At 45.9% G+C, this 21885-nt stretch overlaps 1 protein-coding gene across 1 annotated transcript in view; it reads left to right on the top strand.

Annotated features, from left to right (window-relative positions):
* The window catches only part of SNTB1 (syntrophin beta 1), a 109970-nt gene that overhangs the window by 84948 nt on the left and 3137 nt on the right, over positions 1-21885 (top strand). Inside the window, exons 4-6 of the mRNA XM_081204720.1 lie at positions 9264-9403; positions 18218-18414; positions 20646-20836. Coding sequence (XP_081060846.1) covers positions 9264-9403; positions 18218-18414; positions 20646-20836 — 528 coding nt within the window. The remainder of the gene's footprint in view (positions 1-9263; positions 9404-18217; positions 18415-20645; positions 20837-21885) is intronic.

Genomic DNA, 21885 nt, shown 5'->3' with positions numbered 1-21885 from the left:
AGTCCCAGCACACAACAATGTTCTCCCTCTCTGCCATCTACCTCAATTTAAGGATTAGGAAAGAAAAACAAACACCGCACGCCAACCACACAAGCAAGGAGCAAACGAGCCTAAGCTGAAACCATCCGACGGCAGCAGGATGTTGGGCACACGGAGGTTAGAATAAGCAGAGGGCCAGCCTGCCAAATGCCATTCTAGGCTGCCTTGCCTGTCCATTGCTCACACTGACCAATAAGGACCAAAGGAATGTTGCCTTCTCAAAAGCAGGAACCACAGCTTAAAAGCCTGGAGCAACGAATGAATATAATGGGAATCTCTCTGGCTCAGCTCCCTGTTTTCTCACTTTCTTGGGCTCCATGATCACTGCAGATGGTGACAGCAGCCACGAAATTAAAAGACGCCTGCTTCTTGGGAGAAAAGCAATGACAAACCTAGACAGCATCTTAAAAAGCAGAGACATCACCTTGCCAACAAAGGTCCATGTAGTTAAAGCCATGGTTTTCCCAGTAGTGATGTATGGAAGTGAGAGCTGGACCATAAGGAAGGCTGATCGCCGAAGAATTGATGCTTTAGAAATATGGTGCTGGAGGAGACTCTGGAGAGTCCCATGGACTGCAAGAAGATCAAACCTATCCATTCTGAAGGAAATCAGCCCTGAGTGCTCACTGGAAGGACAGATCCTGAAGCTGAGGCTCCAATACTTTGGCCACCTCCTGAGAAGAAAAGACTCACTGGAAAAGACCCTGATGTTGGGACAGATGGAGGGCACAAGGAGAAGGGGATGGCAGAGGACGAGATGGTTGGACAGTGTTCTCGAAGCTACCAGCATGAGTTTGACCAAACTGTGGGAGGCACTGGAAGACAGGAGTGCCTGGCGTGCTCTAGTCCATGGGGTCACGAAGAGTCGGACACGACTAAATGACTAAACAACAACAACAACTTTTGCATGGATACAGAAAGTGGGACACCGGATGGACGAACTTGGAAGGCAGGCTGCCTAGCCACCGGTGAGACGGGGCAAGCTTTTCCTGTGCTCAGCTCAGCATAACTTCCAACGAAGGTGTCCAGAGTCTCATCCCGAGCTCTTTCCCAGCCTGCCCTGCAACTTGAATATTTAACCAGACGTACTACAAGGGCTCGGAATCTGGGACCTTTGACATCGCTGAGTTGTGGTCTCTCCCCATGAAGCCTATAGAAGTTGGGAGAGAGGGAATAAATAGCACAGAACCTCCAAGCAGAAGGCGTAATGGGGAGAGATGAAGGCAAAGGTGTTTAAAAATGGCCTGGGTATATTTTAGGAACAGCTAAGCAAGGAGCAGCAGGTGAAAGAAGCCTTTTAAGGAGCACACCAAGCGATCCTGCCCTGCTAAAGGAAAAAAGCTAGGGAACTTGAACATGGCGGCAGGGGAATGTACTAGATAGAAAAAAACCCTCGGAGGTCAATTGTCAGCACCGGCCTTAAACATTTCACACACAAAGCAGAGAGTCAAGGAGTTGCTCCCTCCTCTTAATCCACTACCATAGCTCCAGATCGAAGCATGTTTTCTAATGAGGTCACAAGACAGATTGGAGGAAGGAAGATGTTGCCCCCTTCCGTAACGTTCTGTGTGGAATAAGAGCGGACACCCCAATTGTGAGTGAGGCCAGAAGTAGACTTGTCTGTCAGAAATCTCAGCCATATTTGCACATGTATATTTGCATGGTTTTTACCATGCACGAGCAGTTTTTGCATCTGCTTGCCCTGGAAGATACAAACTATGGCCTGTGGTTTAGCACCGCATCTAAACCCAGGGAACATGGTTTGACTCACAAGAAACCACAACTTGTAGGCAAAGTCAGGACTTGGAGATCATGGTTTGCTTGGATGTCATGTTTAGCCAGGGACTGTGCTTTGAACTTAAAGGAGTTAGACAACCCAGCAATAAACCATTAATCATGGTTTATCATGGTGTGCAAACTGGGCAGTTTTCAGAAGGGCAAAGCAAACTGCAACCCCTGTTTTGAATGTGATACCAAGGCAGGGGTTATGGTTTATTACCTCCCAGTGTGAGCAACAAGGAGTCAAAGCTGCTCATGGTACAGTGTTAGCTATGGTTTACTGTGGTGTACAAACTTGGCCATTTTCAGAAGGGGGACTTAACACATACCAGGGGAAGGTGGAACATGAACCAAGGCTGAAGATTTATTGAGATTAAATATCAACAGATATGTGCCTAGAGAGGCTATTGGTAGATTTCGTAGTTCAGTGAAGTATGGTTGGCTCGAAGCCCAATTCAGCCTCACTGACCTCAACAGGAAAAACTGGTCTTAGACTATTTAATTATCTTTATTTTTAATTATGGTTGCAAACTTTTTTTTAATTGGCTTGTATATTTTAGTCATGTCTCTTCTATGGTTGTATACTGTTTGGAGATTGCAGTTCATATTTTTAAAAATAAATAAATAAAATACTTTCGTACTTTGGTTGTCAAATGCCCTGGAACTTGGACATTTTGGCTCCTGAACGCCGCAAACCTGGAAGTGATTGTTCCAGTTTGCAAATGTTCTTTGGAACCCGGAAATCCGACAGGGCTTCTGCGGCTTCTGATTGGCTGCAGGAGCTTCCTGCAGCCAATCAGAAGCCACAATTTGGTTTTCGGACTTTTTGGAAGTCGAACGGACTTCCGGAACGGATTCTGTTCGACTTCCAAGGTACGACTATAGATCTAAGCACAGGCCTTAAATGGTTTGTGGATCAGTCTGGGATCCTCATTTGCTTCCAGCTGAGACCAAAGTTTGGACCCATTTTATCCAGAAGAACATGCTTTGATTTTTTCAGGCAAATCTGGCCATTCTTATCGCAAGCTTATCATCAGGGGAAGGGGGTTTCTACAGTTATTCTTCGCACCCCCAGCTGTTTTGCATTTGGTTACCCTCAGATTTCCCAATAGCCTAAAGGAACATCCAGCCTGAGTTACTCCTTACATGGTTCAAAAGCGCTTTTCACAGCTGCCTGCATGTTTTACTAGGGATAACCAGCAGCTCTGGGATGTGGTTTGGGATCATATCCAGAGGAATGGGAAAGCCCCCCACATATTTAAAATGGGAACCAAATGCTGCCTGATAACGGTTATGCACCTGTTACCTCAAACGATTCGTGACCAGCGAGTTGGCTCCGAAAGGAAAAAGAGAGATCTGACTCAGAGATTTCAGAGCAAGGAAAGGAAAAGGAGAACATCTGCCAATACCAGCAGTTTTATTTTTAAAGCATGTATATATGTATTTAACCTTACAATTGCACAGATGAGGACCGCTTGGTTTAATGGGCTGATTAATCAACGGGTAAAACTTTAGGGACAAGTTTTATTATCCTCATTGTTATTATGGGCAGAATGAAAAAGAAGTTGGGAGATTACGGCAGATGAGTTACACGCAGAAGTTCCTAGTTTCAACCTTGCCGTCTCAAGGTGGAGCTGAGAGAGACGGCTGCCCCAAACCCTAAAGACCTGCTGCCTTTGAGTGGTTTAAAAGAGGATTGACAGGTTAGGCAGAGGGAGTAATCCTATGCACAAGAAGCTAGTGTAAAGCAAGCCAATGTAAACAAGCACCGGATTCTAATCCCCGTTAAACAGTGAGGTTTGCTGCTCTGTCACAGACTGGCCAACAAGCCTCTCCTTCGTTGGAAGCGTTTAAGTGGAGGTCGGCTGGCCATATGTTATGGATGCGTTAGTTGAGATTCCTGCCTCGCAGCGGGTTGGACTAGATGACCCTTGGTGTCCCTTTCAACTCCACAATTCTACGATCCTCTGCTTCTGTAAAATAGGGCTGTGTGCCAGGTTGCTAGGTGTCACGGTCCGGTTCACGGGCGATCAAAGTCCTGGCAGGGGATGTCAGGACTGGGGGCAAGATGGCGGGGTGGGAGCAGGAATGGGGGTCCAGAAGCCAGGAGTCAGGAAGCCAAGAGTCCAAGGGTCAGAGAGCTGGGAGTCAAAAAGTCAAGGGTCCGAGGATCAAGAAGCAGGAAGTCAAGAAGCCGAGGTTCAAGGATCAGGAAGCCCAAGGCAGGGAGCGTGTTGCTGTGGCAAAGAGCTGAAGGGAAAATGCTGACCTTATATCCCTTCCCTGCTCTTGCCACCAGGTGCTGTGAGTTACCAATCAGCCGCACCCTGCCTCTTCAGAACAAACTTAGGAAGGCCCCAGTCCTGCAGAGTCCTATTGGTCACAGGGCCTGGCTCCTGCACGCACTCCTGACACTAGGCCAAGTGTCCAAGCTGAATGGGCTTCAGATAGCCAGCCTAAGTCCCATCCGCAGAACGCCCCATTTTAGGGCTTGCATCAACCTTGACTAAGCCAGGATGGGACATTACGACAACAACAACTTGTTATTTATACCCCACCCATCTGGCTGGGTTTCCCCAACCACTCTGGGCGGCTCCCAACAGAATATTAAAAACACAATAAAACATCAAACATTAAAAACTTCCCTTTACAGGACAGCCTTCAGATGTCTTCTAAAAGTCAGATTGTTGTTTATTTCCTTGACTTCTGATGGGAGGGTATTCCACACGGCGGGTGCCACTACCGAGAAGGCCCTCTGCCTGGTTCTCTGTAACCTCACTTCCCACAGTGAGGGAACCGCCAGGAGGCCCTTGGAGCTGGACCTCAGTGTCCGGGCTGGACGATGGGGGTGGAGGCGCTCCTTCAGGTATACTGGGCCGAGATCCGTTGGCATATCTGTGGCTGGACTGGGGTTGGGGTTGGTTGAGCCAGGAATCAGCTGGTTGAGGCAGAGATGGCCTGCATCCTAAGCTGCTCAGTGGATCTTGCCGCAGTACAGCTCAGTTGGTAACTCTTCATCTCAGAGTTGTGCGTTCAAGCCCCAGATTGGGGAAAAGATTCCAGCAGTGTATGGGGTTGGACTAATGACCCTCACGGTCCTTTCCAACTCTGCAATTCTGTGATCAGTCCCCGCAGGCTGTCGATGGCTACTAACCCCGATGGCTGTGTTTTGTGTCCACTTTTGGAGGCAGCAGTGCCTTGTGAATCCCAGTCGCTTGGTAGTGGGAGAGTTCTGTTCTGCTTGTGAGCTTGCCATTGGCATCTTGGTTGGTCATTATGGGAATTGGATGCTGAGCTCGGCTTGCATTCTTAAGCCAGTCATATTAGACAGCATTGAACCAGGTGGTCCAATGGTCTGACGCCGAACAAGGGCAGTTTCCTGTGTTCCTAACATGATCTGCGTGTCAGAGGAACATGGCTTTTCAGATCATGGAATACTGCAGCACTGTGTAGCAAAAATTCGGAAAACACCCAGAGAACTGGAGAGCCAAGTTAAAAGCATTAAACTTTAGAGTCTCCATTGCAGATAGCATGTAATTTCCTAATAGGATTTCGGTTTAAAGATTGACAGCCTTAGCAATCTTCCATCGTTCAGTAATCTGGAGGAATAATGCTGTATTGGACTCCATCTGTTTGCGGTGTGCATATCTAATTTAAAACTCCACATAACTGTCAGGTAGGAGAAGATTAAAAATAAATAAAAAATCCTCCTGCTGCTACCTCACGTAGACTTGAGTTATAATGTCGAGAGTATCTAGCGTTTAGTTTGCAAGCAATGGTTTGTCTCAGATAATTGATTAAACCCAGTAGGAACGTAGATGCCGATTTTGGGGTTGTGATCTTGTCATCTCTCATAAGCCAAGCAGCAGAGAGAGATCCTGGCTGTGAGAGGTCTCCCCTAAAAACTCAGGAGAAAAATACAACAATAAAAATTTTTTTATGTGCAATGAGATGCTGCCCTAGATGACGACGACAACAACAATTTTATTATTTATACCACACCCATCTGGCTGGGTTGCCCCAGCCACTCTGAGCGGCTCCTAGCAGAATAGTAAAAATGTGATAAAACATTGAACATTAGAAACTTCCCGAAACAGGGCTGCCTTCAGATGTCTTTTAAAAGTCAGATAGTTGCTTATTTCCTTGATGTCTGATGGGAGGGCGTTCCACAGGGCGGGCGCCACTACCGAGAAGGCCCTCTGTCTGGTTCCCTGTAACTTCGCTTCTCACAGTGAGGGAACCAGCAGAAGGCCCTCGGAGGACAGTGTTTGGGGGTGGAGATGCTCCTTCAGGTATACTGGGCTGAGGCCATTTAGGGTTTTAAAGGTCAGCACCAACACTTTGAATTGTGCCCGGAAACAAACTGGGAGCCAATGTAGGTCTTTCAGGACCGGCGTTGTATGGTCTCAGCGGCCACTCCCAGTCACCAGTCCAGCTGCCGCATTCTGGATTAGTTGTAGTTTCCGAGTCACCTTCAAAGGTAACCCCACGTAAAGCACATTGCAGTAGTCCAAGCGGGAGATAAGCAGAGCATGCGCCACTCTGGCAAGACAGTGCACAGGCAGGTAGAGTTTTAGGCGATGTCCCAGACGGAGCCACCCTGGACACAGAATTAACCTGTGCCTCCATGGACAGTTTTGAGTCCAAATTAACCCCAAGACTTCACATAATGCAGACTTTCCTCCTACATATTCCACCCTATGCCTAATTTAATGTGAATCTTCACTTTGCTTCCTTGCTGCCATTGGTTTCCTCGACTTGCTGCCATTTCATCATTACCTACCTCCCCCTGTTTGCTTTGGCTTCTTTCTCTTTTCTAGAGTAAACCTAGACAATCAGGGAAACCTAGACAATCAGGGATCACATAGTGTTTTTATGAAGTCACGATGCTTTGCGGACAGTCTGGTCTGGCTACATGACAATGTCGCTGCAGTTAAGTGAAGCTGGTTTAAGAGTGCTCAGCTTGGCGATACAAACAAATTTGGACCACTACTTTTTATCAATCAATCAATCATTGCAATTATGCATTTATCTGCTGCTGTCTTCCCTGAGCATTCAGACTCCTAGCACCCAAATGGACCCACAGCTCAGGCTGCACAATCTCTCCCCTTCCCCACCTTCAACTCGCACCTCTTGTTTTCGTTAGGTACTTCCAGCAGTTCCTATTGTGCCCTGCGGGGAATTTTGTATGCCTTGGCAAATGCCCAGATCTGATAGCGACACAAGCCTGCATTGTAGTGCGCATTGGGATCAGGAAGAGATTAGCAATGGAAATGTAGCCGTTCGCTTCTTTTCATTTCCCTCTTGAAATAATTCTCCCAGTATTGCCTCCTTCGTCTGTGGCTGGGGTCAGAGGTATAGTGCGGCCCAATTTCCTGCCGCGTGGGATGTACCAACATCCTGTGCTTACGGCTGTCTGCTCTAATCAGCTCCACCGCTGGAAATCGCCTTGGTTTCAGTGAGTTCACAAATGCAGCTTGGAGGGAGACAGGACACTGTAGATGTCGTGCGTTTCTGCATTGCAGTTTATTTTGCTTCGGCCAATCAAATTTCATTATTTTTGTATTCAGAATCGCCTCCTGCACTTGAATCAAGATTATCCACTTAAAATAAAAATGTGGACGTTGTCATTAATCAACCAGCAAGAAAAGAAATAAAAATACATAGCCTAATATGTATTTTAACATCTGTCAAAACGGGGCCACTTCCACACTGTGCAGAGTATCCAAAGGGATTAGTTGCCTAGATGCGGGTGGTGCTGTGGGTTAAACCACAGAGCCTAGGATTTGCTGATCAGAAGGTCGGCGGTTCGAATCCCCACAACGGGGTGAGCTCCCATTGCTCGGTCCCTGCTCCTGCCAACCTAGCAGTTCGAAAGCACAAGTAGATAAATAGGTACCACTCCGGCGGGAAGGTAAACGGCGTTTCCGTGAGCTGCTCTGCTTCGCCAGAAGTGGCTTAGTCATGCTGGCCACATGACCTAGAAGTTGTACGCCGGCTCCCTCGGCCAATAAAGCAAGATGAGCGCCGCAACCCCAGAGTCAGCCACGGCTGGACCTAATGGTCAGGGGTCCCTTTACCTTTACTAATGTCAGAAACTCACTCCAGGAATATGGAAAGTCTCTACTGGCAGCCTTTAAGCAGAGATGCCTCCTCATAGTAGCTTTAATTCTGCTGCCCCTATACTCTGAAATGGGAAAAGGGGAAATAAAGTTTAAAGCACTGGTTCAATTCTTTACCTGATGTGTTCACCTGAGGAGATCACTTCATGAAGATTTTTATTAGGCGCTTGTCCAGAATGTCAACTTTATTTTAAACCTAGGCTTTGTTTTTCCTTTTATATTATTTATTTGAAAACATATTTTATTTTCCTATACGTTAAAAAATCAATGCAAATTTGTTGAAAATAAAACAACCCATTTTCTTTCAAACAGGAGAACAAAACAAAAAATAATAATCAAAATTTCTCTTTTTTTTAAAGTTTCTATTCATAGCTAGTTTGTAAATCTAGTGAAACATGGATTTTTATATTCTGAAAACTAGCCTTTATGAAACATGAGACTACCCCAAAGCCAACACACCCTTTGCTTAAATCTCACAGGCTGAATGCCTGGTGAAATTTTCAGCCTGCTGATACTGTTTAATTAGTTTAATAAAAAGGAATTATAATTGGAGTGGCCCTTTCCAATTAATGAAAAATAAGGAATGGCTTTTCAAAGCAGGACTGTAATTTAATTATCGATTAGCTTCACAGTTTGAAAATATGCTTTTAAACCATTTGGCAAAGTCTAGATTGCGTAAGTCACTTGATTTAAGAACAAAATGTATGTCCCGCAGGAAACCTGGAGTTTAGAAAGAAAAACATGGCAGCAGTAGCTATTTTTGAATGATTTGCCCGGGGTGGGTGGGGGAATACTTTCCTTAAAGGTGGGATACGTATTACTCTTAGAGCATTCAGTGGACAGTCCTGTAATTTGAAGGTCTCCCAGAGAATAGTCCTCTGCTTGAAGGCAACCTCTGTTTGGAGGGCTGTGTGGTCCAAGTCTGGTTTGAAGGTAAAGGATCATAAGAAAAGAGCAGAGGTCTTGTAGCTTCCCATAGCAAACCTGTTGGGTTGCCGGAACTCTGTGGTAGAGAACAAGCAGCAGATCCCTGGCATTTGCAGATCAGGCCGGGATTCTTCTCTGTCTGAAATACTGGAGACCTTCTGCCAGTCAGGCTGGACAGTGCTGGTTAGACTCAAGTCTAATGTAGCATCCCTTGTCATACCTAGACTGCAGACTGCATATGCCTAGAGAAGTGATTAAATCAATGAACTCATTGCCTTGCTGGCAGCATGTGCCTCTTGTCACCCCCCCCCCCACTTCAGACTAGCTAGCAACTGCAATCTTGACTTCTTTCCTTGCCATCATTTCACAGGCTCCATTTCTTCTTTTCCTCCCCAGGTGCTGGGAGAGAACGAGAGGCATTGGAAAGCTGTGCTTGTTGTACTGACTGAGAAGGATCTCTTAATGTACGAGAGCATGCCACGGATCAAAGAGGCTTGGTTCGGTCCTCTTCATTCATACCCTCTGCTGGCCACCAGGTACCTTTGTTGATGTTTTGTCATGTTCACAGGCTGCTCACTATCATCATCATCACCATTTATTTATACCCTGCCCATCTGGCTGGGTTTCCCAACAAAATATTAAAAATACAATAAAACACCAGACATTAAAAACTTCCCTAAACAGGGCTCCCCTCAGGTGTCTTCTAAAAGTCAGATAGCTAGTGATTGATAAGCTCTGGCATCACAGAGGGCAAGCCAGACCCTCGCTTGGCATGTTTGATGTCACAGAGGACATAAAACGCCTGGCTTAGATACCTGAGTTTTTAACACTGCTTTGGACTACATGAGCAAGGCTGAGAGGTGGAGGGTCAGATGGGCAGCCCCCAACCTCCATACACACTGCCCAGGCTTGCGCCCCGGGGAGGTCACTTCTGGCACAGCAGTTTGACTTCACTCCTAGAGGCTCACTCAATTGTCTCTTGAGACAGACAGATGCCAACAACAATAGCTCCCAGGGCCGATGGTCAGGGGTGATGGAAATTGTAGTCCAGCAACATGTGAAGGGCACTTTGTTGGTGACCCTTTCTACAAGGCAGATGGGTTTTGATGAGGCAGCAATGTAAGGACATAAGAAGAGCCTTCTGCATCAGGCCAGTGGTCCATCTAGTGCAGTACCTGTTCTCACCTTGGCCAACCAGATGCATTTGGGAAGCCCACAAGCAGAACATCAGCACAACAAGCCCACCTGTGATTCCCAGCGATTGGTATCTGGAGGCGTACTTCTGTAGAGATAGAACATCGCTTCCTTTCTTAGGAAGGGTTCGGAATTCTGTTCTAAGGTTAATGAGAAACATTTGTCAAAGCGAAACCCTCTTCACGTATTCTTAATTGGTCTTCTTCTTCTTTGGCGATCACTCATAGCCAAGTAAGATTGCCTTCCATAAACACGGTTTTAACAGTGAGTCTGTAAGTGACTGTGGAGGCTAATTCTGGATCCACATGTCCTTCCACAGTGGGGACATAGGTTTCCAGGCGGGAGTTGATCACGGTGAGGGTTTGCCAAGTGTGCCTTCCTCTTAGCACGTTTCTCCCTTTCATCCTGAGTTTGAGTGCCTTCAAAGCTCATGACACCTTTGGTAAAGGCTATTCACCAATTGGAGCGCTCGCAGGCCAGTGTTTCCCAGTGTTTACACTACACTTTTTTAGATTCACCTTCAGAGAGTCTTTAAATTTCTTTTGTTGACTACCAGCATTACGTTTTTCATTTTTAAGTTCGGAATAGTTGCTTTGGAAGACTATCATCAGGCATCCACACAACATGACCGGTCCAACGAATCTGATGTTGAAGAAAACTGGTGATCTTTCTTCTTCCAGTACACTGGCATTAGTTCACCTGTCTTCCCAAGCGATGTGTAAATTTTTTCAGAGACACCCTTGATGGAATCTTTCAAGGAGTTGGGAGGTGGTGTTTAATTTGTATCTGGGGGTGGGGGTGGAGCAAAGGCCTTCTGTGAACTATGAATGCATATATGGCGGCAAGCAGCAGGCTCTGCCTCCCTTTGTGCATGTCTTCAAATGCAGATCTGTGTGTATGCCCAGTGCTCTACATGGCCAGGTACCCTGGAAAGGCAGTGTTCCCTGTTGCATGGAGCGATGCCTATCACCTGTGTGACATCATTGCAGGGCATGCCTTTGCACACTTCTGCAGAGGCTGACCCTGTGTGTCCCTTGTCAATGCAGAGAATTTTCCTTGTGTCAAAACGGTTTTCGTAGCTCACGATTCCACTATTGGAAAAGAAGGAGAAGCAGAATTCTCCCCAGTCACCGTTTCTCTGTGCACTAAATGATTTTATAAGCCTGTAAGATTTGTTTTCTTTGGCTGGTACTCCATGTGTGCCTCGCTTTTGGAACCAGAATTTTGATTCTGTAACATTTAGTTCTGCTTGGGAGCATTATAATTTATTATTCCTGCTCGATTTCTGGAATTAATACTGCTGCCACCAAAGAGGCAGATCAGCCCTGGATATTGCCAAGCCCTCCAGAAACATTCCTGGTGTTGTATCCCCCTTGCTTCTTTCTGCTGCCAGCTGTTTCCACCAGAGATGCAAGCCTGCAATAAGGAAGACATTTCCCCATTGGGATAGGAGATAACAGAGGAACAGCTGGTTACCATAGAGTGTCAGGAAGCAAGAACAAGTAGATGGATAAGGTGGGACAAAGGGAACATCACAAAGAGCTGGCTTTTGGCTTATGGGCACACTCTAAAGCAGACTTCCTCAACCTGGTACCCTAGAAGTTTTGGGCTGCAACTCCTATCAACAGGCCAGCTAGTAAGTTAAAAATAATGACTTGTGCAAGGCCACTTCATTTTTTTCCAGGCTGCTGGGGGTTACAATGGGATGCTTGCCACATTAGACACGTGAAGCGCAAATGAATTAAAACGTGCAGAAAAATCCAAGTGGGAACTTCAGCCAGTTGCTGGTTAGAATCATAGAATTTAAGAGTTGGAAGGGACCACAAGGGACATCTAGTTCAACCCCCTGCAATGCAGGGATCTCAGCTAAAGCATCCCAGACAGATGACCATCCAACCTCTGCTTAAAAACCTCCAAGGAAGGAGAGATCACAACCTCCTGAGGGAGACCATTCCACTGTCAAATGCGCTCTTACTATCAGAAATTTTTTCCTGATGTTTAGTCAGAATCTGCTTTCCTATAAATTGAAGCCATTGGTTTGGGTACTACGCTCCAGAGAAGGAGAAAACAAGCTTGTTCCCTCTTCCATGTAACAGCCCTTAAGATATTTGAAGGTGGCTATCCCATCTTGAGAGTCCCATGGACTGCAAGAAGATCAAACCTATCCATTCTTAAAGAAATCAGTCCTGAGTGCTCACTGGAAGGACAGATCGTGAAGCTGAGGCTCCAATACTTTGGCCACCTCATGAGAAGAGAAGACTCCCTGGAAAAGATGTTGGGAAAGATGGAGGGCACAAGGAGAAGGGGAAGACAGAGGACGAGATGGTTGGACAGTGTTCTCGAAGCTAGCAGCATGAGTTTGACCAAACTGCGGGAGGCAGTGGAAGACAGGAGTGCCTGGCGCGCTCTGGTCCATGGGATCACGAAGAGTCAGACATGACTAAACGACTAAACAACAACAACAAAATCCCATCTCCTCTTACTCTCCTCTTTTCCAGGCTAAACATACTCAGCTCCTTCAACTGTTCCTCATAAGGCTTCTTGGTTCTTGGCCCACTTCTCAGTCCACGTTGCACCCCAAATGTTTCTGGAAGCCGGAGCCCAAACCACATCTGGCATAAAGCATGAAGAAGCTCTTTCCTAGCTTGATACCGGTTTACTGATAAAGATCATCGCAGATCTTTTCCATTATATCCAAACTGGTGCAGAGCAATGCGTTCGGCCAGTGTGAGGATTTCTACTTGCGCAATCAAACTCTCTCTCTCCCCCCCGCACTGTATGCACTCTAAATCTGTTCTGGGGATTTTCCCAACCCTCCAGAGCAGATTTGGGGCATGCATGTTGTGTGTAGAATTGCATTGCACAAGTAGCAATCCTTGCACTAGTGGAACATGTTAGTTGAACACCATCCTGTTTCAGCATTCGAAACTCCCATTGTTCTAGGCATGTTTTGCAACAGGGAACTTCACTCATGTGAGCAGTTTCTGAGCTCTGGGCGCGGTCCTGCACCTAAGATTTCAGATTAAAACTGCCACTGCTGGAAGAAAAGGAGGACCTTTTTCTGCCTATCCACTTCCAGCCACTCTCTTAAGGCTGGAGAAGAGACCCTCATAAGAATATTAGGGGGTGGGCAGGGGAAGCGTGGCTTTGTTTTTTTGCAGTCTTCAGATGAGGACTAGACCATGTGAAAAATGAAGATTTTAGCTGCAGTTCATTCATTTTCATATGTGTGTGTGTGTGTTTTAACATATCATTTACAACAATTATTAAACATACTTTTATATCTTACACAGTTTTTTTGACTTCCATCAATCACACCTGAAAATTTTCCAATCTTTTCACTTAATTTACATTTCTTACTTTCACTATTACATTTAAATATCATAACTAATGTCTCTCTTCTTTCTCTTCTTTGCAATATTTCATATATTTCTCCTTACAAAATTTCTTGTAGTCCTACTAGCATAACTTATTTATTACAGTTGCTCTTCAAATAGTTTTTATATTTCTTATAATCTTCTGCAAATCTCTGGTCCCGCAGGTTTCAAGTCCCTCCTGTCATTTTATCCAATTCTGCGTAGTTCATTAATTTTGTCTGCCAATCTGCAGTTCATTCATTTTCAGCTTTGTATTCTTATCATAAAAAGCGTGCCTAGACATTCCGTTGCGGCACCCATAACTTAGGTTTAAAGTGCCATTTAGCGCCTAGCTTTGATATCTCAGTTTCTAACACTGCCCAGTTCACCAAATGCATGGACCATTTCCTGGCTGAAGCCATGAGGCTCTGAACACAATCCAGTTAAAACACTGTGTACTACCAAAGGTACTCTTTGAGCACTTGGTGGCTTAGGGTATGCTCTCATGCGTCTAGCTTCGAGCCGGCCACATGTAGTGACAACTGCCAAGCTGTCGCTAGGCGAAACATCTCTCACGTATCGGAGGACAGCAAATGGAGACAAATGTGGAGGCAAGTGTTGGCCCCGGCTTGCAGAAGACTTAACCCACCCAAATAGTGCAGGATTCCTGCACTACGAGGAAGCAGCACAAGACACGAAGGTTCTCATGTTACAAGGCTGGCGAGTCGGCATGTTCCTGCTAGCAGTGGCGTGAGGGACTCTGTAGCCTCTCAGTGACCCCGAGCGAGTTAGTAAAGGCGTCTAGAACACCCAATCCCTTCTTTGTACTGGCAGGAGGGTTATCTTAGGACAGCCACTCAGGGAATGACAACTAAATTGCCACAAGCGTGCAGCTGTTTGTGTCAGAGCGACGGTGCACCAACACACAAAAATGGAAGTGCTTAGGAGCACAGCAAGCTGCCTTGCTGGAGGTATTTTAGCAGAGGTTGGGTGGCCATCCGCCATGGAAGCTTTCATTGCGATTCCTGCCTTGCGGGGGTTGGACTAGATGACCCTTGGCACCCCTTCCATTTCTACAGTTCTGTGATTCTATGAGTCACATAGAGCAGCGCACGGAAACGCCATTTACCTTCCCCCTGGAGCGGTACCTATTTATGTACTTGCACTTTGATGTGCTTTCAAACTGCTAGATTGGCACAAGCAGGGACCGAGCAAAGGAAGCTCACCCCTTTGCGGGGATTCGAACCACCGACCTTCTGATCGGCAAGTCCTAGGCTCTGTGGTTTAACCCACAGCGCCACCTGCATCCCTTGCCTTTCCCCTACCCTGAAGCTATTTGCATTTCTAAACACCAGTCTGTACCTCAAATCTAGCTGGACGATCCAGGCTGCAGGTAAGCTTGAAAAAGAATAGCAAGCGAGTTTCACCATCACGATGTGAATCCTCTGCAAGTTGCAGTACTTGAGGAACTGAAGACTCCTTGCCTATTCCAGCATGGGCTGATCTGATCCCAGACTAGTGTATGAATTGAAACTCGGTTATCCCTTAGATCCATTAGCGGTTCCCAATTGGTGGTCCGTGGACTGGCTGCTATATAAACAAGCAGATTAGTGATTCCTAACACTCTGGTTGTTTTGACAGCATTCTCACCTTTTTTTTTTTTTTTTTTAAAGGGAACCAAAAGGCATTTCAAATGTGTGTTGCAAGAGAGAATACTTTCAGGAATGCAGTGTCTTGAGTGACAATATTCCGATGCAGATTTAGTTGTGGGTTTAAAATGTGCTCAGGTTAATGCAGAAATGTGGGGGGTGGGGGTGGGGTGAGAGACACATGCAGAGAGGACATGGGCAGGAAATGGACTTATTCCATCCTTATCAAGCTTTAAGCATGAGCCATGGGTCTACATCTCCTTGAGTCCCATCAGGGGGGAAAGGGGGGGGGTACAGTGGTACCTCGGGTTACAGACGCTTCAGGTTACAGACGCTTCAGGTTACAGACTCCGCTAACCCAGAAATAGTACCTCGGGTTACTATTTGCTTCAGGATGAGAACAGAAATCGTGCTCCGGTAGCACGACAGGAGCAGGAGGCCCCATTAGCTAAAGTGGTACCTCAGGTTAAGAACAGTTTGAGATTAAGAACGGACCTCCGGAACGAATTAAGTACTTAACCCGAGGTACCACTGTATAAGTAAATATATAATAATAATAATAATAATAATAATAATAATAATAATAATAATGATGATGATGATGTTTCTTCTTGATCCCCATATTCCTGCAACTCTACAAGTCTATGATACTCAACATGCTGGAAAAAGCTGCGTTTGTTTTGGATTTTTAGCTCTCCTGTGCCCTCTGCTGGGAAGTGCCGGTCCTTGAATGCACACACCCAGGGCACTGTTGAGATGGACCTTTTACCTGGCAAAGCCTCTCCATCTGGCTAATCTTCAGGTGAGCTCTCTCACCAAGAGCTGAAAGCTCTGAGCTCATACAGTTCCCTGCAGTATATCAATTGTTCATCAACTTCTGAATGGCCCTGCTTATTGAAGGGTTAAAAAAACCCCCAAAAAAGCACTGCTACATGAGTAACAAGTGTTTTGGGTTTCTCTCATGCTACTAAACCCATGTGCAAAAATGCCTTGTGGCTTTCCCCCCTTATCTTCTGAATGCAACATCAACTGCTTTTAATTGAATTGGCTCACTTGGACCACTAAAGAAACATGAGTCCAAATGATTCTTTGGCTGTCTTTTCTCCTGCTGATCCTTTCCTTCCTTTTATCTTCTTCTTCTAACATCAGCACGTGATAAAGTATGTTGAAAATGAGCTGGATTCTAGGATTCTGGGATAAATCAAGCACTGCCAGGAGTTGTTTCTTTTTGTTTTCCAGTGTATTTCTTATCAAGAAACAATTTGGTGTGCCACGAGAACATTTTTATTCTGAAAGTGTGGCTCAGAGAAATAAGTTTGAGAACCACTGTATTAAACTAGTGTTTTATGTGAACACACATCAGGCTGGTACCTGCTGCCCTGCTTCTGCTGCAGTGTTGATGAAGCAAGAGTATCTGTGGAGAACAGGATGATGCCAGACTTAGAAAAGCCTTTGGTCAGACTCGTCTTACATACTTCTGCTCAAAGAGCTCAAGGGACAATTATTGCAATTACTTGCTGCAATGAGCTGGCCTCTCTCTGTTTCTGCAGAGCTGAAGCCCAATAGTGTCAGATTTGCAAATGAATTCTGACCCAGGGAGAGGTTGCGGGCTCCCTTTCCTTGGAAGGTTTCAAGAAAAGGAACAGGAGGTATGAGGCATGCATTGAGGATGGTCAGCCAGCTGCTGAGAGGCCGAGCTGGTTCCTCAGAGCAGTTTCCGCCGTGAGCCTATCAAATTTGAACCAATATGTGGCAAAGGTTTGCTTCTCCCAGTTTCCCTTTGAGTATAGACAGCTGCAAATGCTGTTAAGAGGTGTAAGAAAAGGAAAGAAATCACACTTTCATGGTAGACCTCCCTTTGGATTTTTGTTGTGACCTGGCTAGGCCCACACATATCCACTGTAACAGAAGGGCTATGGCATTTGAGGGAACCCTTCCCGTACTGACTTGCCTACCACAGAACCGCAGTTGAGCAACAGAACATTCTGGGCCATCTTCTGTCCTCAAAGGTGTGTATGGCTGTGTCTCTTACCCTGTAGAAACCCTCAGACTTTGTGACTTGCAGCCCCGGGTGGGAGGCTTCCTTACTAAATGGAGGCAATTAGTTAGAGACCTCAGTTGGTAGAGATGAAAACTGTCTGTTCAAAGGGTGCTATGGTGGAAACAGTACCTGAGAGCCCTGTGGTCTGGAGTCACGCTTTTAAGTTTACTTATTAAAATTACCTACGTGAGTTTGTGATGACGCAGTCAGTCAGATTGCAGAACAGTTAGCAAACTCTTTGGATTAGTTAGCATATTATTCAGGAAGAAAGTCGATGTACCCATTCCATGTTGACAAAGTTAAACAAGATTAAATCACGCCTCAGAAGTTCAGACCAGCACCTTTCCTAACAGTCCTGTCACTTGTTGTTGTTGTTTAGTCGTGTCCGACTCTTCGTGACCCCATGGACCAGAGCACACCAGGCACTCCTGTCTTCCACTGCCTCCCGCAGTTTGGTCAAACTCATGCTGGTAGCTTCGAGAACACTGTCCAACCATCTCGTCCTCTGTCATCCCCTTCTCCTTGTGCCCTCCATCTTTCCCAACATCAGGGTCTTGTCCAGGGAGTCTTCTCTTCTCATGAGGTGGCCAAAGTATTGGAGCCTCAGCTTCGGGATCTGCCCTTCCAGTGAGCACTCAGGGCTGATTTCCTTCAGAATGGATACGTTTGATCTTCTTGCAGTCCATGGGACTCTCAAGAGTCTCCTCCAGCACCATAATTCAAGAGTATCAATTCTTCGGCGATCAGCCTTCTTTTTGGTCCAGCTCTCACTTCCATACATCACTACCGGAAAAACCATGGCTTTAACTATATGGACCTTTGTGGGCAAGGTGATGTCACTATCAACTTCCAAGTTCAATGGCGCTCCAGGAAATGCTTGCTTCTCATCTAATCGTTTCGCCACCTTTAGATAAGTGTCATGGCTTTTGCAAGGAAACCTTGAATATACTTTGATCCGATCTCGTCTGCTTGATGCAACCTCCAGTTTAAGTGAAATTGAATTATATAGCAGATACTGCAACTGGGACCTTCTGCAAACCAAGCAGGGAATCTACTATTGTGAAACCCTCCCTCTAATGCCAACTTCTTGTTTTGTTCATTCCCCTTTAGGTTGGTACATTCAGGACCTGGGAAAGGCTCCCCCCAGGCTGGGATGGATTTGTCCTTTGCTACCCGTACGGGTACGCGGCAAGGAATCGAAAGCCATCTCTTCAGGACAGAGACCAGCAGGGACCTTTCACTGTGGACGCGGAGCATAGTTCAGGGTTGCCACAACGCTGCGGAACTCTCAATGGAAATCACTACCGGTGAGCCAAAGCCATAGGGCCACAGTCGGCAACTATACTTTGAAATAGGGGTAGGGAATCTACGGCTCCCCAGCAGCCCTGACCCCTAGGTGGGAGAAGAGGGCACAATATTGCTTACCTCTGGTCTGTTTGCTGTCCAAAATGGCCAAGGGGTGCTGAAGGTCCCTTTGTCTGCTATATCCAGGAGTGAGCAAAACGAAGGGTTCTCTCACAATGTACAGTGCCTCGGGTTACGGACGCTTCAGGTTACAGACTCCGCTAACCCAGAAATAGTACCTCGGGTTAAGAACTTTGCTTCAGGATGAGAATGAGCTATGGTGGCTCATTTACCAGAAATAATGTATTTAGCATTAACTCTGGAAGTGTATATAGTGGTACCTCGGGTTACATACGCTTCAGGTTACATACGTTTCAGGTTACAGACTCTGCTAACCCAGAAATAGTACCTTGGTTTAAGAACTTTGCTTCAGGATGAGAACAGAAATTGTGCTCCAGCGGCACGGCAGCAGCAGGAGGCCCCATTAGCTAAAGTGGTGCTTCAGGTTAATAACAGTTTCAGGTTAAGAACGGACCTCCAGAACGAATTAAGTTCTTAACCCGAGGTACCACTGTATGCTGCTATTTGCACTAGGGAGAAGTGTGTTTTGAGAGCCTTTTGCTCTGTTCACGCAGAGCTGAATTATATAATCTAGGTTCCAGTAGTGGATAGGTAGCCGTGTTGGTCTGCCATAGTCAAAATAAAAAAATTCCTTCCAGTAGCACCTTAAAGACCAACTAAGTTAGTTCTTGGTATGAGCTTCCGTGTGCATGCACACTTCTTCAGATACCTGAAGAATCTGAAGAAGTGTGCATGCACACGGAAGCTCATACCAAGAACTAACTTAGTTGGTCTTTAAGGTGCTACTGGAAGGAATTTTTTTATATAATCTAGGAGAACCCTCGAGTTCAGGAGTTCAAGCCACAGAGGCTGGGCTTATGGGGTGGGCTCCCAGACCCGCAATTGCCATAAGGAAGACTACAATACGATACGATAATCTTTATTGTCATTGTCCCATACAGAACGAAATTGAAAAAAATCTACATCAGACATTCAAAAACCAACAAGCCTGCTATCCCAACTATCCCAGCCTGGTTAGCCCCCTAAAAACTCTGATACCCCATAATTGAATACAATATACTCACATAGAGACTACCTTAAAGGTAAAGGGAGCCCTGACCGTTAGGTCCAGTCATGGCCGACTCTGGGGTTGCGCCACTCATCTCGCTTTATTGGCCAAGGGAGCCGGGATACAGCTTCTGGGTCATGTGGCCAGCATGACTAAGCCGCTTCTGGAGAACCAGAGCAGCACACGGAAACACCGTTTACCTTCCCGCCGGAGCGGTACCTATTTATCTACTTGCACTTTGAGGTGCTTTTGAACTGCTAGGTTGGCAGGAGCAGGGACCAAGCAACGGGAGCTCACCCCGTCACGGGGATTCAAACCAACCTTCTGATTGGCAAGCCCTAGGCTCAGTGGTTTAACCCACAGTGCCGCTCGTGTCCCCTAAGAGACTACCTTACACTGTGTTTAAAACCAAAATCGCATTTGGATAGAAACTGTTTCTCAGGCGGCTAGTCCTAGTCTTTATAACCCTGTACCTTCTTCCAGAAGGCAGAAGCTGAAAGAGAGCATTTCCGGGGTGTGCACTATCCTGCGCTATCTCTGCAGCTTTCTTATGACACCTGGAAGCATAGATTTGATCCAAGGTGGGAAGAGTGCACCCAGTTATTCTCTCTGCAGTCTTTACAACCTTGGACAGCGTTGTTTTTCCCCTGACTGTGTAGTTCACTGACCAGGTGGTTCCTGGTTTGTGTCCCAGCTATTGTGAGCCAAGGCGCCTGTCACAGAAATCGTGCCTGGCTAGGACCAATTTGCAGGTTCAGAGAGCCTATTAACCCCCCATGCTTTTAATTATTACTATTATATACAGCTGCAGTTGGTATTACCTCCTGCCTTCCAGGTATATTCTCGGCTCCTGCTGATGCTCAGCCACGTATGCTGAAATATTAGTGCTACGCTGTTTTCCTGCTTGCAGTCATCGGAGCCTGTTTTCAGTTGTCATGGAGCCAATTAGTTCCCTATCCCCAAGCTTCTCTGCAAGCTAGAACCAAAATATTCAAAAGCCTTCAAATAGGCTCCTGACTACCCACCCATTAACTATTACCAACTCATTTGTGTTTTTCCCTTCAGCTTGCACCTACAAAAGCCAGGAATGCCGTCTGACCATTCATTACGAACATGGATTCTCCCTCGCAGCTGAACCCCAAGATGGTGCCTTCCCCAAAACCATTCTACAGTTTCCCTACGAGAAGCTAAAAATGTCCTCAGACGATGGGATTCGGATGCTTTACTTAGACTTTGGAGGAAAGGAAGGAGAAATTGTAAGATTTTTATTTTTGTATTTCCCCCGCGTTGCTATGAATATAGGTTGTTGTCATTTGTAGCATCTGATCCTTCGATAAACGTTTTGTTACTGGGTGACAGTGATTGTGCAGCACTGTGCTACGAATTAGGTGCTTAAGAATTTGGAAAGTCTTTGAAAAAGCAGGTGTCATGTCACAATTCCTAGAAATCAGGAGACAGCTCCTTGCAGGCCTGAAGGTAGATAGGCAAGGCTATGTGTACGCTACAGGTTTTTTTAAAGATGAAGTTTCTGATCCTGGGCAACACAAATTTTGCAGCAAGAATATCTGCCGCTTGTATAAAATATACAAAACCAAATACGCACAGCTTTCGCTTGATTGAAGTATTTATAGGCCTACCATATAGCAAAGTAATTTAAGTCACAGGTTTAATGTGCATTACCATTGCACAGGGCCAGTGAACAACCTAGAGGGAGAAACGATGGAGCTTGACTGCAAAGTTCCCATTATCTTTTCCTGGTAAATGAACGGGGATAGCTCAGCTAGGGGAATCCCATTTCTAAGCACACACTCATTTTCAGCTTAGGACAATTCATCTCCTCTTTATCCATAGTCAGATGGGCAAATGCTCCCACAAAGGGTAGGAGTCAATGTCCTATTCCTTTACTTTGAAACCGGCTACTGGAGGTGCACCTAAGGTTAGCTTCTCCCCCACCACCTTGCTCCAACTACCGAAAGATCAGCAAAAACAAGGATCAGCTGCATAGTTGGGAGAGAGAAGAGCTACATTTGACATCTCCAGCCGTTGCTTTGCAGAATTGCTTTTTTGCAGCCCTATGGACCACCTGTCTGATTTAGCCTGCTGCATAAGTCACCTTCAAAGTGATGCTTTCATTCTAGTTTTGAGCTTACTGTAAGGATACTGATAACTTCCCTCCCCCATACGATCAAAAATAAAATTGTGGGTTACATCGAAAGATCCCATTTCTGCTTACGGAACCATTCGTTTTGTTAGCAAGGCACCTTCGGATGCAACCCAGATTTCCTTCTGTGTACATCCTTTATTG

This window comes from Podarcis bocagei (genome assembly GCF_964188305.1).
Source record: "Podarcis bocagei genome assembly, chromosome: 8".
Taxonomy (NCBI): Eukaryota; Metazoa; Chordata; class Lepidosauria; order Squamata; family Lacertidae; genus Podarcis; species Podarcis bocagei.
This window is presented reverse-complemented; position numbering and strand designations above follow the sequence as displayed.